At 47.5% G+C, this 15997-nt stretch overlaps 1 protein-coding gene across 1 annotated transcript in view; it reads left to right on the top strand.

The window, feature by feature from the left end:
- The window catches only part of NAPRT (nicotinate phosphoribosyltransferase), a 1537890-nt gene that overhangs the window by 440587 nt on the left and 1081306 nt on the right, over positions 1-15997 (top strand). The window contains exon 5 of the mRNA XM_069621760.1: positions 3230-3345. Within this exon, the coding sequence (XP_069477861.1) occupies positions 3230-3345 (116 nt within the window). The remainder of the gene's footprint in view (positions 1-3229; positions 3346-15997) is intronic.

Genomic DNA, 15997 nt, shown 5'->3' with positions numbered 1-15997 from the left:
TCAATGTATATTGGAATCCTGCAAAGATTTCGACTGGGGCATTTATCCAATCAATAACTACAATAATTGACAAAAAACAAAGGTGTCTTCTAAATCTCTGGATAATTGTATGTGGTGACTTTAACATATCTTGGTTCAATGGAAATCAACAGAAAAATATTTGCTGCCGCGATGAAGATCGGATATCTTCCTCCAGAAGAGCACGATGGACAGAGGCAATGGAATCCAGAGATTGTACCATGGTAAATGGAAACGTGTCTGGTGATTCCCCGCCACAAATTACGTGGCAAATCATGGGGGTAAAAAAAGCTCTGGATTATATTTGGGCATTGAATAATGTGATGCATAAAATAACCAACCTGCAGATAACGTCATCGACCAACAGTAACCACTACCCATTGAAATTGTTGTGGCAACCAAGGTGCAGACATCTGAGTGGCACAGCCAGTACTCAATTAGAAGTAAATCCTGGTCGAAACAGACTCAGGATGAACATAAAACAGATGCAGCAATTGACTTCTGGTCTTCAACATGAAAATAAAGTCTCCTCAGATTTCATAAATTATCCAGCTATTCTTCCTAAGCCGAGTATAGCAAAGTTAAGAAACCCTCTGTTGGCATCAAATCACAAACATATGTGGAGCATTTGTTTGAACAATGAAAAGAAGAAACTGAGAAAAGACTTAAAGGATCTACGTACCAGCTTCGGCACCAATAGTGCAGAAAAAATAATTAAACAACGAAAACAAAGGTACCGAAACTGGCTAACGGCATTTGCGCTCCAGCGAGATCAGGAACGTGGGGAGGCGATACTCTCCTTGATCAGAACAAACAACACCAGAGATATTTGGAAAATTCTAAATCAAGGTCACTCAAATCAAGCAACAACAATGGCAAATGGAGTACCTGAGGCGAAATGGGTGTGTCACTTTCAGGAAGTGTTCTCATCCAATGTTCAGCCTAAGGAGGCGGAAATTGATTCCGTGGACGTAGCTTGGCACACAATGGAGACGGTGGATAACATAGTAAGTGCCATAGCAAAGCTAAAAAATTCCCGAACAGCTGGCCCGGATGGCATCTCTAATGTGGTGCTAAAACAACATCCTTATGAATGGGCCATTTTCATAGCCGAATTGTTCGAGATAATAGCGAAATCCAGGAAAATTCCACCATCCTGGTCTGAGGCAATAATTGTTCCGATCCACAAAAAGGGCAGCAGGGATGTCCCTGCAAATTATCGACCAATTGCCCTACTGGATACCATTGGAAAAGTGTTTGCAATCTTTCTACAGGAAAAGATCTCAACTTGGGCCCTCGAGTTTGAATTAAATGATATCAGACAAACTGGATTCACGAAAGGAGTTGGAACTGAAAATAATTTATCCATATTGAATCTCTTGAAATTAGAAACCTTGCGAGGAAAAGAAAAATTGTTCCTTGCATTTATCGACATGCAGCAGGCTTTTGATGGCATAAATCGGGAAAAACTCTGGGAGAAGTTGAAGAATTGGAACTGTCCAGCGAACATACTGAATCCCATAAAAGCTTTACATGACCAAACGTCATAAGAATAAGGTTAAATGAAAATGGAGACCTTTCTGCACCAATTGTAACAAATAAGGGAGTAAAGCAGGGCTGCCCATTGGCAGCGATTCTTTTCAAACTATATATCGCTGATGTATCTGGAACACTAGCAAAAACTCATTGCTTTCCTCCCAAAATTAATGGCAATCCGGTAAGTTGTCTTATTTATGCAGACGACCTAGTATTGATCGACAAAACACAAGTTGGTCTACAGAGGCTATTAAATACATTGAAAACATACATGGTGGAAAACGATCTGAAGATCAACATAGAGAAAACAAAGATATTGAAACTTGGTCATGTTGAGAGTCACAAAGATAAGAACTTCAAGTGGATAATAAATAATGCCCAGATTGAGGAAGTGAATGAGATCCGTTATCTGGGCATATTCTTCAGCACCTCGATAAGAGAATGGAGCTGGGTGACTGAACTTGGAAAAAGAATTAAAACCTTGGCTCTCCAAGGAACCAGAATTCATTCACAGTATGGGAAATTCTCTTTGATCCCAGTACGAACCTTTTATTTGCAAAAGGTGATACCATCTATAACGTTTGGAGCCGAGACAGGCTGGAATATTAACCACAAGATCTGGGCAAAATTTGAAGGTCTGTTTTGGAGACGTGTACTAAGATTGCCTAAATATTTATCAATCATAGTACTACGCCACGAACTAGGGCTGGAGCCGATGTAAGGAACTGTTATTTGGGAATCGATGGCTCTGCTACGCAAGATGTCGTTGGAAAAGAGCGAACCTGCATTTAAATTATTCAGACCACAGAACAATTTGAAAACGGACAGTCTACAGAAATTGTGGTCGGAAAAAGTGAAAGCAAATATGCAGGCTGCCGATGTCTCCATGGAAAGACTACAAGAACAGCCTCAATATGCAAAGATAAAAATGAGACATTGGCTATGGATTGAGAATTTGGAAAAATACCACGAATTAAAAACTGCCCTGGATTTGAGGCCGACAATGAATAAATTGGATCAATTGCCAAAATACTTGTGTAAATTTCCATCTCGATGTCATAGAGATGGCTTTTTACGTCTAAGAACAAATACATATAAGACCAGACAAATGTGTTTCTTCCGGCATATTGATAATGTAAAGGATCCCTTATGTAGGTTCTGTGCCATTCTTCCAGAAACGATAAAACACTTATTGATTGAATGTCAATTGCTTAAAGATTTAAGATCTGTACATTTGCATAAATTTGCTCCTCTCACTGACAGTATGGACGAATTGTGGTTACGAATTTTAGGTGGGAATTCAGTGCATCTGACCTGTGCTGTCATAAATTTTCTAGAGAAAGCACTAAATTGAAAGTTTACTAAACCTTGAGAAATGGCACTTCATAAGATGTGAAATATTGAAGAGACTAATCAGAAATGTTGATTTAAGAAAATTGTAATAAAAGTTTGTAAGAAACTAGAAATTACAAATAAAAAAAATAAATAAAAAAGAATTAGTACATGATTTTCTTTTTTTCTGCTGACCCACTGGCAGGTGTTTAATATTAAGGAAAATAATAAAGAATAAACCAGCTAAATTGCATGTTTGCTGCTAGGGAACACGTCTGTGCTTTGGTAGTGTATGCCAGTGTTCTTGTGCAATGATGTCAACTTCCAGTTTCTATCTTTCCAGGTTTTGATTATACCAGCAATGTCCTAGCTGGGAAGCTTTATAATATTCCAGTGACTGGGACTGTGGCCCATTCTTATATCACCTCCTTTTCCTCCCTTGAAGAGGTGCAGCCAAAGGTGAGGGCCTTCCTGAATATATTGTGACGTGGTTCGACTGATGCATGAAATCTACACATTTTCACTGTGACCCTTCAACATATGTTTGTGTTTGTGTGTAGGCATCCGTGTTTAGAGAAAACGAGGTCAGAAGACTTGTCAAACCTGTTGTGGTTTTGTTGAATTATTGTCCTGTGAACATCTTGTAGCCTCAGGCTCTTTGCTTTCGGTGCATATTTATAGATCCTTTGAGAGGATCTGGACCAGAAGCACTGATACCGATTTCTGCCCCTCCAAAGCCACACTGGTACATGCAGTATTGTCACTCTCTCCTTTCCATACAGGTAGAATGGTGCAATAGTTAAGGCAGCATGTGACAACTGGATGAGCATTTTATCAGGCTCACCCACCGTCTAAGCTTATGCAAACTGTATTTTAGTGGAGTGAGGGAAATAGATCTGCGTCACGACTATATCTAGCCATGTTGGATAACAAGTGTTACATTTAAGAGCTGTCAAGAAATGGTCCTTTCTATTTTTTTAAAACTGTTTTTTATTGGCATTTATAACATTATTATCAAACAATAACACCCAACTACAAGCTGAACCCTGAACACCGCCCACCCATCCCCCACCCCTTTAACCAAGTTGCACAGTTCCTACCACAGTTAAATGCATACATCAATGGGTGTGCACATTTCAGGCAAGGTCGTTTCTTAGTTTACACCAAGTTACACACTGTCCGGGTTCTGCAACACACAACGTGGTGCCTGGAATGTATGTTCACCCCACCCCCGCCGCGCTGCGTGCCCGCTTCCGAAATGGCATATACCAAAGACCATCGACACCATCAGAATTGTGAGTCATTGGTGTTAGGCAGAATCCTGTGCAGTTCCCTTAGGGAGCACTACAGAAGATTAAGACTACAGGTATGAGCAATAAATCCCCTTTGGTATCAGTCTGTACCACAAAGATTTAGTTGGTAGCTGTGGCTAAGCAGTCAGACTTCTCTCAACAGGGAGATGAGCAGTATTCAGGGTTTACACAATAGGACTACCGTGCTATGGTACAGGGAAATACGGACCAAAGCTTTGTATTTTAAAAGAATATATATTTATTTTACACAATTCTAGTTCAACACATTAACCACAGTTAATAAAGCAAGTTAAAATCAGTCAAGAAAAGTATGCACAACTCCCTAGTTAAATTGTAGACCAGTTTGAGCAAAACGGCACAGTGAAAACCAAACACAAAAGGCACGCTAGCAATTTCTCACATGGGAGGGAAAGGACAAGTTATACAGGAATATCTTCTTAGGCACCTTAGCAACACTTCCCAATAAGTTTGTGAACAGGTTTAGGCAAGGCAGTACTTTAGCATAGAGAATACTTAAATGATAACCGAGCAAAATGGCACTTCACAAGTTGTAAAAGTGGGAAGGAAAAGGTGGTTATAAGAATTAGGTGCACCAACATAGGTCTAGTTGAAAAGCAATCTGGAGAAGGCAGTTCAAACAAATTTTGCCAGAGTCAATAGGCCTGTGCCAGAGTCAATTCTACAGGGCAAGGGCCCAGGAGCAAAATGTTCTTGTAGCTGCAGTCAAGTCTTTGGTTAACGATTCGAAAAAGTGGGTGCAGAAGGCGAAAGATAATGTTAGACGAAAGGGGCAGCAAGCCCAACAGGTAGGTAAAGGAATTAAAACACCTTAAGTGCTACCACACAAAAAGGGAGGCCTGGCGGAACAAAGTACCTTAATATGAAGAAGAGGCTCCTGCGGTGGCGGTTGTTCCTGGTAGTTCCTGCAGTTCGGGTGTCCAGCAGAGGAAGAGGGACACTCGTCGTGGAGGAAGGTTCGAGTGACTGCACTACCCAGAGCTGAAACCAGCAGCGGTGCTGCCCAAAGAATAAAAGATATGCTCCTTTAAATCGCGGTCTGGGTGGATGGCTGCCTGGCTATCTGGCCTCCAAGTGCTGGGCACTTGCGATTCGACCAGGGCAGGTCCAAGAAGGCGATTGGCAAACTGGTTGGCCCCACCAGCTCAAGGGAAGAAGGCTCTTTCAGATGAAGATCTCCTCTCATTGTGTGGAGAAAAGTGGCGAGACGCTGCAGCAGGGCTTTACAGGTGGTTCAGTCGTTGCAGATGTCTGTCTTCTCTCCTCTTCGGTTCCTCAGTTCCAGTGGCGACGTCTTGCTCTTCCAGTCCTCAGGACCCTGCTTTTATGCAAAAAGATCCCCATTCATACAGCCTAGCTGTTAACTCACACAGTGGAGTGGTCATCTTGGCGGGAGACCCTCCAACCTATCAGGTTAGAGTGTGACATGGGTTGCTGCGGCAACCCTGTCCAGGGGTCCTACTCCCCCTCCCACACAATGGACCCACCCCAGACTCCGTGGCACTGAAAGGAGGGCTTCTTGGCAGAAGCCTGCCAAAAGGACGAACAAAGGATCCCCGGTCTGGGTTAGGAGTTTAGAGAAAGACACGAGAAAGAATGTATATTAAAGTTCTGGCAAATAAAACCTACCAGAGTAAGGTTAATAATAAAATAAACTGGCGGTATGTTAGAGGCTGTCAGAAAAAGTGGTTGCCTCGAACAATGGTAAAATCCAATAGGGAAATGTTTGCGGTCGAAAATGTTCGGTAGTAACCACTGCCACCAACCAGAAACTTTTGAGAGAGGAACTGTACGGTACCCTCTCGAAAATGAACACCAGGGAAAAACTATTAACCCTCTCCAGTACCTCCATAGTAAGATGGGTTGTACTGGTTTAGTTCATAAAAATTGACTAGTGAAGTCAGTCCCAGGGTATGGAGTCTGTTTGGGAGTTGCAACGACACCCCTGTGTCACTGCACTGAAGGTGCTATGTAACACATGTGTATAAAGATGGTTCCTATGAGGGTGAAAAAAAACCCATAAACATTAAACACAAAAAAATAGCCTAGAACACACATAGCAAATATGCCTAAGAGTGGGAAAAAGGGTCACACTCTTAGCAGGAGAAAAAAAATAAACCCTTCAAATCCAGCAAAGCTGCTGGGTACTCTATAGGTAAGGGAAATTAGCCATAGAATGAGAATTCTCCCTAACACTTGGTAATCCTCCTACCGCAGGTTCTCAGAAGTTAGTTGTTCCTCAAGGTTTTCCAGCTCCGCCATATAGCTCCTAAAGCGATCCCAGTAGTCTATAGGTCTACCGCCCAGCGGACGCGTTTGACTATATTGCGTTTCCCGCTTCTCGCACCTGGCCATGGCAGAGATCCATTCCTTTAAAGTTGGAATTCTTTTCGCCCTCCAGGTCTTGCCGATTAACCATCTTGTTACTATCGAGGCCATGCCTATAAGGCGCTTCTCGCTTCTGGAGCCAGATTCTATCAGAGCCAACATCCAAACTGCCGGAGAGAGAGTAGTTTGAGCTTCCATTATAGTGGACATTGTCTGAGCAATCCTATTCCAGAGTGCCTGTAACGGAGGGCACAGCCACACGACATGGTAAAAATCTGCTGGACACTGACCGCATTGCTTACAGTTAGGGGGCCTATCAGGATAAATCTTGATAAAACGGGCTGGAGAGTGATATACTTGGTGTATATACTTAACGTGCATTAGTCGCAACCTGTTGTTCATAGATATATTTTGAGTGGATTGTGTCCTCCAACGTATTCCTCATCTTAGATGTATTCCATCCAGCTTTGCTGCTCTTTGGAAATTTTTTCGGCAGAGGGCGCCGTGCGTCGAAGTCGTCGAGTCGATGGTCCCTTGAAAGCCTCCGTCGAGGCTGACGTCATCGGGTGTATAAGTAGCAAGCGCGGCACCCGTTGGCCTCAGTTCTGTTTTTCCGCAGTTACGTTGCTTCAGACATTCGGCGCACCTCGAGTTCTGTCAAGAAATATAATATAACGAGAAGTAATTATGTCCTCGTCATCGACGCCGACCACAACCCCGAGATCGGGTTTTAAGAAATGCAAGTCGTGCGGCTAAAAAATGTCGATCACGGACCCGCACCGCGAGTGTTTGTGGTGTCTCGGGGAAGGCCATGACATGGAGGCCTGTTCGAAGTGTCAGGCGATGACGGGGAAGGCCTTGTGAGAAAGGAGAGGAAAGCTACAGGTAGGTCGGAAGGATCGAAAAGCCTCCAGCGTCGAGTCGAGACCCCATGGGGAAAAATCTCCTCGACGTGAAAGGCATCGATCATCGATCTAGAAAGGCATTGATTGTCAGACGAGTCTCAGAAAATGAAATGCCCCACAAAACATTCATCTACCGAAGAGTGGGAAGCATTCAGGGAAAAAATGATGGAGGTGTTTGAGAAGGCGAAGCCTCGGTCCGCGCCTTCTTCGGAAGCCGGCCGGGAGCGTCATCGCTCCGACATTCACGCGCCCTCGAGCCCGGGTGATCGTAAAAGGAAGGATGGGGAACCTTCCAGGACGCCGAGCGATAAACGCTCGAGTCGACCGCTCGAGATCATCGACGCCGTCCGAGACCTATCACACCTCGAAGGGAAAACCGTCGAAGGCTGCCTCGACGCCCTCGAAGTAGACCCTGTCGACTACCACTATGTCATCGTCGACGCATATATCACGTCGATGCCGAAACCTTTGGCGCCAATGGCTCCAACCAAGCCTGGGCAGCCAGAAGAAGAGAAGGAGAAAACTACAAAACACTTATCATCTTCAAAACCTGGTACTACACCTCTTCCTCCTCCTCTCCCAGAGAAGGTTTTCAAGCCTCTCCCTAGGAAGGAGTTTTTCAAATCCTTGACCTCAATTTCTGAGGAACAGGAAAGATCCGAGGGGGAAGATGTAACTTTTGGACTGGAATATGGCACCCCAAATGTCCCAGAATGCTTGATATCAGAGGAAAGCAGAATGAGGGATTTGGTGGAGTCATTACATAATGCAAGTGGCATTGACACCTCTCCTGAGAATGACTTTGGTAGACCAGATCGAGGAGAGCATGCCAGTCCATTTTATCGTCAGTTAATGACCAAGGTGGTAGATTACTTGGGATGGGCTAGACCACCAGCCCAATTCGTCCAGGATGATTTAACAGACATATTGGACCATGGTCCCACTGAAGACCCAGCACTACCTTTTCATGTAGCCTTACAAAACAGGGTGGCCAAGAATTGGGAGACTCCGGATTCTATTCCTCGGGTAAATAAATCCCTCGCATCAAAATACTGCCCAGCCAGTAGCGACCCCGGCTATCTGTCAAAACATCCAACTCCCGAGAGTTTGGTCATACAGGCAGCCACAGCTTCCAACAAACTTGCGTACATGTCTATCCCTCCAGACAGGGACGATAAGCGTGTGGATGGTTGGACACAGAAAGTATTTTCAGCCGGGAGCATGGCAGTACAATCTGCCAACTCCACATGTGCCTTGGCAACATTTTCGTACACTCTGTGGGAATGCATCACAATGGCGGCAGAGCACATACCAGAAGGGGAAGAAAGGGAGGGTTTCCTAGCCATCGTTATAAATGGAAAGGAGGCCATGCAGGAATCCCTTCAATCTGGATTGGACACTGCGGATAGTGTAAGCAGATCCATGGGCACTAGCACGGTAATGCGCAGGTTTGCGTGGTTACGGAAGTCGGGTTTTGCACCGGACATACAGAAACGCCTTCTGAACATGCCTTTTGACGGGTCTCACCTTTTTGCAACAAGGCTGACGAAAGCCTTGAGAGGTTGCAGACCTCAAAAGCTGTGGCCAAATCTTTAGGAGCTGCTATTAGGCAACCTTAGCCTTTTCGTGCGCAAGGGCAATCATGGAGGGGACGATCCTATCGTTATTACACCTCATACGGGAAGACGAGAGGAATGGCCAGTCAAAAGAGCCAAAGAAAGGCCACTCGTGGTGGACGAGGAAAACGTGCTAAGCCAGCTCCAGCTGCAGCCTCTTTGCCATCAACAGCTGCAACATCCGCCACAAAAACACTTTGAGGACTTGCACCACAAAACACCTGTAGGAGGCAGATTACTTCAGATGTTTGGGCTCTAGAAATAATAGCCCAAGGCTATTGCCTTCCTTTTCAAGAGCAACCTCAAAGCAATCCACCAGGGAGACACCCGTTGAAACTTTCAAACCCGCTCCTACAGCAGGAAGTTCTAACCCTGCTGGAGAAAGGTGCTATAGAACCAGTACCTGCAGTGGAGAGGAACAAGGGTTGGTACTACCCGTATTTTTTGATCCCCAAAAAGGACAGAGGACTGAGACCCATCTTGGACTTAAGAAACTTGAACAAGTTCCTCAGGAAGGACAAGTTCAAGATGGTTACCCTTTCTCAGATCCTTCAGGCCCTTCAACTCGAGACTGGCTGGTGTCATTGGACCTCCAGGAGGCTTATTTTCATGTGCCGATTCATCTCAAACACAGAAAATACCTGAGGTTCGTAGTTGGCGACTCACACTATCAGTTTCGAGTCCTGCCATTCGGGTTGACCTCCGCCACGAGGGTCTTCGCCAAGTTAATGGTAGTGGTGGCAGCGCACCTCAGGAGAGGGGGGGATTCATGTCTACCCCTACCTGGACGATTGGTTGATCAGAGCGCGCTCTGCCGAGCAAGCACTGGATCATCTGAAAGTCACCTGCCACTTCCTCCACAAACTGGGCTTCTCCCTCAATTTAAAGAAGTCTCAAATGACACCTTCCCAACAGCTTAAGTAAATAGGAGCTGTATTAGACACATCCTTGGGAAAGAGCTCGCCTCCCAAGATGAGGGCTCAAGACATTCTTCAGATGGTTTCCAAATTCCAAAATGCCCAAAATCTCCAGGCTTATGACTTTATAAGGTTGCTCGGCCTCATGGCATCCTTCATCTTTCTGGTGCCAGAGGCACGCTTGAGGATGAGATCCCTTCAATGGGCCCTAAAGACTCAGTGGTCCCAGTTCTCGGGTCAAATGACGGATCTTCTTCAGATTCCGAACAAGGTCAGACAAGACCTTCTATGGTGGACCTGTGCAGAGAAAATCCTAAAAGGAGAACCTTTGTGGCAACCATGGCCGGAGATCACAGTAGTGACGGACGCCTCACTCCTGGGGTGGGGAGCACATGCCAACGATTTGACAATAAACGGTTGTTGGTCTCCATCGGAGTCCAAACTACATATCAACCTTTTGGAGCAGAGGGCAATCAGACTAGCACTGAAGGCCTTCCTGCCATCTGTCATGGGAAAGAATGTCCTGATAATGACGGACAACACAGTGGCTATGCACTACCTAAACAAAAGAGGAGGTGTGGGGTCACTACCCCTGTGCAGAGAGGCAATGCAGCTCTGGTATTGGGCGATTCAGGAAGGAATCTCTTTAACGGAAATTAATCTACCTGGAGAAGAGAATATGACGGCAGATGCTCTGAGCAGGCAGAGCACGGTATCCCACGAATGGGAATTGGCTCAGGAAGTCATTCAAGAGATCTTCGCCCTTTGGGGAACCCCTCAGGTAGACCTATTCGCAACCAGTACCAACCGAAAATGCGAAAGGTATTGCTGAAGGGAATTTCCCCCGAGAGGGGCGCGTTCGTGGTGGATTGGAATTTCCCACTATTATACGCGTTCCCTCTGATTCCCGTCATTCCTCAGGTCATCAGGAGGCTGAGACGCTTCGGGAACCGCATGATCCTAATTGCTCCAGATTGGGCCAGGAGAACGTGGTATCCGGACCTTCTAGATATGTCCATCTGTCCTCCAGTACGTCCTCCAGTACGTCTTCCTCAGAGAGAGAACCACCTTCTCTCTCAAATGGAAGGTCAGGTTCTCCACCCAGAGGTCAGAACACTCAACCTTCATGCTTGGTATCTAAAAGGCTGAGATACAGGGATTGGAACCTTCCAGATGTTATGGAGGTGTTGCTTTCGGCAAGAAGACCAGCAACAAAGTCTCTGTACCGTTGCCGTTGGAAAAAGTTTTGCAACTGGTGCAGGGAAAAGAATGTCGATCCTTTTCTATGTTCTATTCCGGAAGTACTATCTTTCCTTCTGACCCTAGCACATAGAGGTCTGAATATCGGAACAATAAAAGGTTATCTTGCAGCGCTTTCCATTTTCAAGCTCTCATCGGAAGAATGCTCCTACTTCAAAATTCCTTTGATAACACAATTCTTAAAAGGTCTCACTAATGTGTTTCCTCCTAGTTGCTCTAACATCGGCAAGAAGAGTGAGCGAATTGCAGGCACTGTCTTCTGTGCCACCCTATACTGTGTTCCTTAAGGACAGAGTTGTATTGAGGGTTAAACCATCATTTTGACCGAAGGTAATATCTGATTTTCATTTAAGTCAGAACATTGTTTTACCCTCATTCTATCATCCACCTCATCCTTCTTTTTTTTAAACTTCTTTTTTATTATTTTATTAACAGATAAAAACAAGTATAAATCAACAGTAACATAAACCATAACCACCCCCCCCTACCCCCGTGGCACAGCCCCAATGGGCCTCCCACCGCGACCGGCCCCCAACCGGTTTCTTAACTATAAATGTCCAGCAGTTTAAGTCTTTGAGGGCACCATTGTTCTCTAAAGTCCCCTTTCAAGTATTCCAAGGATTCCCCCCAGTCTGTATAGAAGGAGTCCATGTCTGCAGCATATGTAGCCCACTCCAATGAGACAATATCCCACATTTTCCTCAGCCAATCCTGCTCTGTAGGGATTGTGGGCCCCTTCCACCTGTCTGCGATGAGGGACATCGCAGCCAGCGTGAATATCACTGTCGCCTTGGCGCGACCGTGCTCTTCCGCTTCCTCCCCCTGCCCACTCCTCCCCATCAAGATCTCCCGAGGAGCTTCCCCCCCCAGAGCCTGAGCTATGGCCTGCTTAAGTCCGTTCCAGAAGGGTTGAATAATGGGACAATCCCACCAGATATGTGAGGCTGTGCCCCATTCCCCACACCCCCTCCAACACTCCCCCGGGGTAGCAGGGTACATTGCATGGAGTCAGGCAGGAGTATAATGCCATCCCACCATGCACTTGTACCAAGCCTCCCGAACCTGGATCGCCTTCGCAATTTTGGGGATCCATGCCCACAGCCTCTCCCAGTCTTTCTGCTCCATTCGGACCCCGGAATGCCGCCCCCAGTCCGCCATGTATGCCCAACTAACACACGGGCTGCATCTCTCTAACTGCTTGTATAAGTCTGAGATGAGCCCTCTAGAGCCCTCATGGGTTAAGAACCTTTCAAAGTGGGTTAGATCTCTAGTCGCGGCCAACCTTATGCTCGGAGACATAACCCAGTGTCTAATTTGGAAATACCAAAGCCTCTCCCTTTCTGCCAGATCAAACTCCTTTTTGCATTCCTCAAATGTTTTCACTCTATCTCCAATGAACATGTCCCTCAGGGTTCTGCACCCCCCCTCCTCCTAATCCAGGAACTCCCCTCTCTCCATTCCTGGAGAGAAGTCCCCATTATGGAAGCTAGGGGTGAACGGCGATGGAAAAGTCGTAATCCCCCGCTTCTCTACAGCCCGATCCCAACTATCAACTACACTTTTCGTAATATTGCTCAGATAGAGATGGGAAGGTCGCAGCTGTCATGGGAGCCAAAGAACCTCCCCCAGATGATGCTGAGCAACTGCTCTATCCATCTTCGCCCAGTGCTTCAGGTAATCCTTCGAAAACCATTCCTTGATTATGCTGAGCTGTGCCGCTTTGTGGTAGTGACAAAAATCGGGGAAGGCCAAGCCCCCTCTCTCCCTAGAAGCCGCTAGTAGCTGCCTGGATAAGCGCAATCTCCTCCCCCCCCAGACAAAGTCCCTGGTCATCCTGGGATGATAGGTAGGACACCCCACCTCCGTAGATCTTTTTTAATAGCTAAAAGAATCGGCTCGTAATTCGCTCCATACCAGCCGGCTAGTGAGGGGGTGTTCCTTACTCCCAAGTACCGCAACCCAGAGGGGCTCCACTTGAACGGGGACACCTCCCTCGTCTCCCTCGTCTCCCCATTCCTAAAGAGAGATTCATCCGTTCCGACTTCTGGAAGTTAACCCGCAGACCCGATACTTCATGGAAAGTGGTCAATAACGCTATGCATGCTGGAAGGGACTCCTTCGGGTTAATTAATGTGAGCAGCATGTCATCAGCGAAAGCCGCTACTTTGTGTTGTCCCCATCCAAATGGGATCCCCCTAATTTCCACCTTCTGACGTATCGCCAAAAGGAGAGGTTCTAGGTAGATGGCATAGAGTAATGGGGAGAGGGGGCACCCCTGTTTCATCCCCCTCTGAAGCCTAAAGGGCCAGGACATCTACCCATTAACCAGGATGCGTGACATGGGATTTTTATAATTGGCGGCGACCAGGTTGATGAAACCCTCCCCAAGCCCCATTTTCTCCATCACCTGAAATAGGAACGACCACTCCACCCGGTCAAACGCCTTCTCGGCGGCAAGCGCCAAGAGAATCGCTGGAGTGGCCGTCTTACGGGACTTCTCCACTAGGTGAGCCACCCTCCTAATGTTGTCAGTGGTTTGCCGTCCCACTACGAATCCTGACTGATCTTGGTGGATTAGCGAAGGAAGGTGCTTTTCTAGACGCCTTGCCAAAATCTTTGTGAAGATTTTTGCCTCTGTATTGATGAGGGCAATGGGACGATGAGAAGTACAGTCCTCCGGATCTTTTGCTGCCTTATGAATAAGGGTGATCTTAGCCTCCTCCATCGTCTGGGTGATTCCGCCTTTGGCGCAGAACGAATTAAATAACTGTGTTAGATGCGGGACCAGAAGATGGGAGAATGCTTTGTAAAAGGAGGCGGGATAGCCATCAGGTCCAGGAGCCTTATTCCGGGGAAGAGATACAATAGTTGCCCTCACCTCATCCTCCGTAATAGGATGGCCCAGCTCCTCTCCCACTTCCCTGGATACCTGCGGAAGAGGTTAGTTCCCCAAGAACTCTTTCTGCGGGAGTGGGGCTGGTCTTTAGGAGGAGTAAAGGACCTCGTAAAACTCCACTAATCTCTCCTTTATCTCTTCAACACGGGTCTCCTACCCCTCTGATCCTTAAGAGCCGTAATTACTTTCTGTTCCCTTTGTCCCCTCAGGAGGCGGGCCACGAGAGAACCTACCTTATTGGCCTTAGCGTAAAAGGTTTGCCTCACCCCAAGCATGGCTTCTTCCGCCTTCTTATTTCTCAAGATCCCAAGTTGGCCCTCTGCCAGCCTGTACGCCCTAAAAACCATCCTCGTGGGCGTTTCCCGCAACTGGGCCCTAGCTGCTTCAACCTCCCTCTCAACCTGGGTCTCCAAACCCCTCAACACTTCATTCCTCTCCGCCTTCAAGGCGATGAGGTCACCCCTCAAAGTAGCCTTGAAGGCCTCCCACCTTATACTCAAACTCGAGTCTGAGGCCGTGTTCCTCACAAAGAAATCCTGAATCTTGCCTTCCAGCTCCCTACATATCACCGGGTCCCTCAGAAGCTCCCCCGGGAATTTCCAACCCCACACCCCTGGCCTACGCCTCCCCAGCCTCAGATTCATTTGGACCACCTTGTGATCGGCAATTCCCAGAGGACCCACCTCCACCGCCTCTACCTCTCCCATTAGACTGGCGGATACCTAAATATAGTCAATTCGGGATTGTGTCCTGTGAACATCGGAAAGGAATGTGAAGCCCTCCTCGCTCCCCCGTAGTGATCGCCAGACATCGCGGAGAACGGCCTCTTCCCATCTCTCCCTCAATTGGGGAGAGGCCACCACGCCCCCTCCCCTCTCTTCATGTCGGGAACGGTCCCTAACCCTGTCCCAAGCCAGGTTAAAATCCCCCATCAGAACCACCTGGCCCCTAGCGAAGTTCTCGATGGCGCTCAAGGTATCCCGTAGAAATTGGTCTTGGCCCACATTCGGAGCATATATAGATGCAATGGTATAGGCGGAACCCATTATTGTCCCCCTTACCACGATGTACCTTCCGTTGCTATCTCTGAGAATCTCCTGAAGCTTAAAGTCGATACCCCTTCCAAAGGCATGGGCAACGCTCCCCCTCTTCGTGGGGCCGGCGCGAACCATATCAGTGGGAAGCCCTTAAGACGCAGCCGACCCTGATCCTGCCACCTCAAGTGGGTCTCCTGCAGTGCCAGCACGTCCGGCTTGTGGGATCTAACAAATTGCTCCAGTTTCGTACGCTTAAGGGGGGAGTGAGCCCCCTCACATTGTGTGTTTGACACCTAACGGTAGCGATTGGGCATGCTGCGCCTTTACCAGCCAGCCCTCTGGGGCTCCAAGGAGGCACCCGGGCAATGTCCCCCCCTTCCTGTCTAATAAGGGCCCCAAATACCCTCCCCACTCCTCCCCCCTCATCAGCCCCCCGTTCGCTGACCTCTCAGGGCATCGCTCCCTCATTGAATGCTGTGACCACCCCCCAAATCTTACCCCCCTTCCCACCTCCCCTCCCCTCTCCCAGACTGGTCAACCCTCTCCTGCCCCTCCCTCCGCCCTCTCAACCCCAAATTGGAGGGTGGGCCGAGCCCCCCCACCCTTCCCCGGACCCTTTTGTCCTTGCGTGATCCAAGAAGTGCACCTCCGCCCCCTCCCCATCTCCACTAATAGCCAATTTCCCACCACCCCCTTCTAATGCTCCATCCCGATTCATATCTTCAAGGTCATCCCAGGCCAGGAACCCCTCACTCCTCCCCGCCTCGAGCAGTCTCCTCTCTCCCCTCCTGCGGGCGCCTCCGGCCCGCTTTCTTCCTTGT

Source organism: Ambystoma mexicanum, chromosome 5q, assembly GCF_040938575.1.
Source record: "Ambystoma mexicanum isolate Mex_15411 chromosome 5q, UKY_AmexF1_1, whole genome shotgun sequence".
Classification (NCBI taxonomy): Eukaryota; Metazoa; Chordata; class Amphibia; order Caudata; family Ambystomatidae; genus Ambystoma; species Ambystoma mexicanum.
Note: the sequence above shows the minus strand (reverse complement) of the source record. Positions and strands in the feature narration are given on the sequence as shown.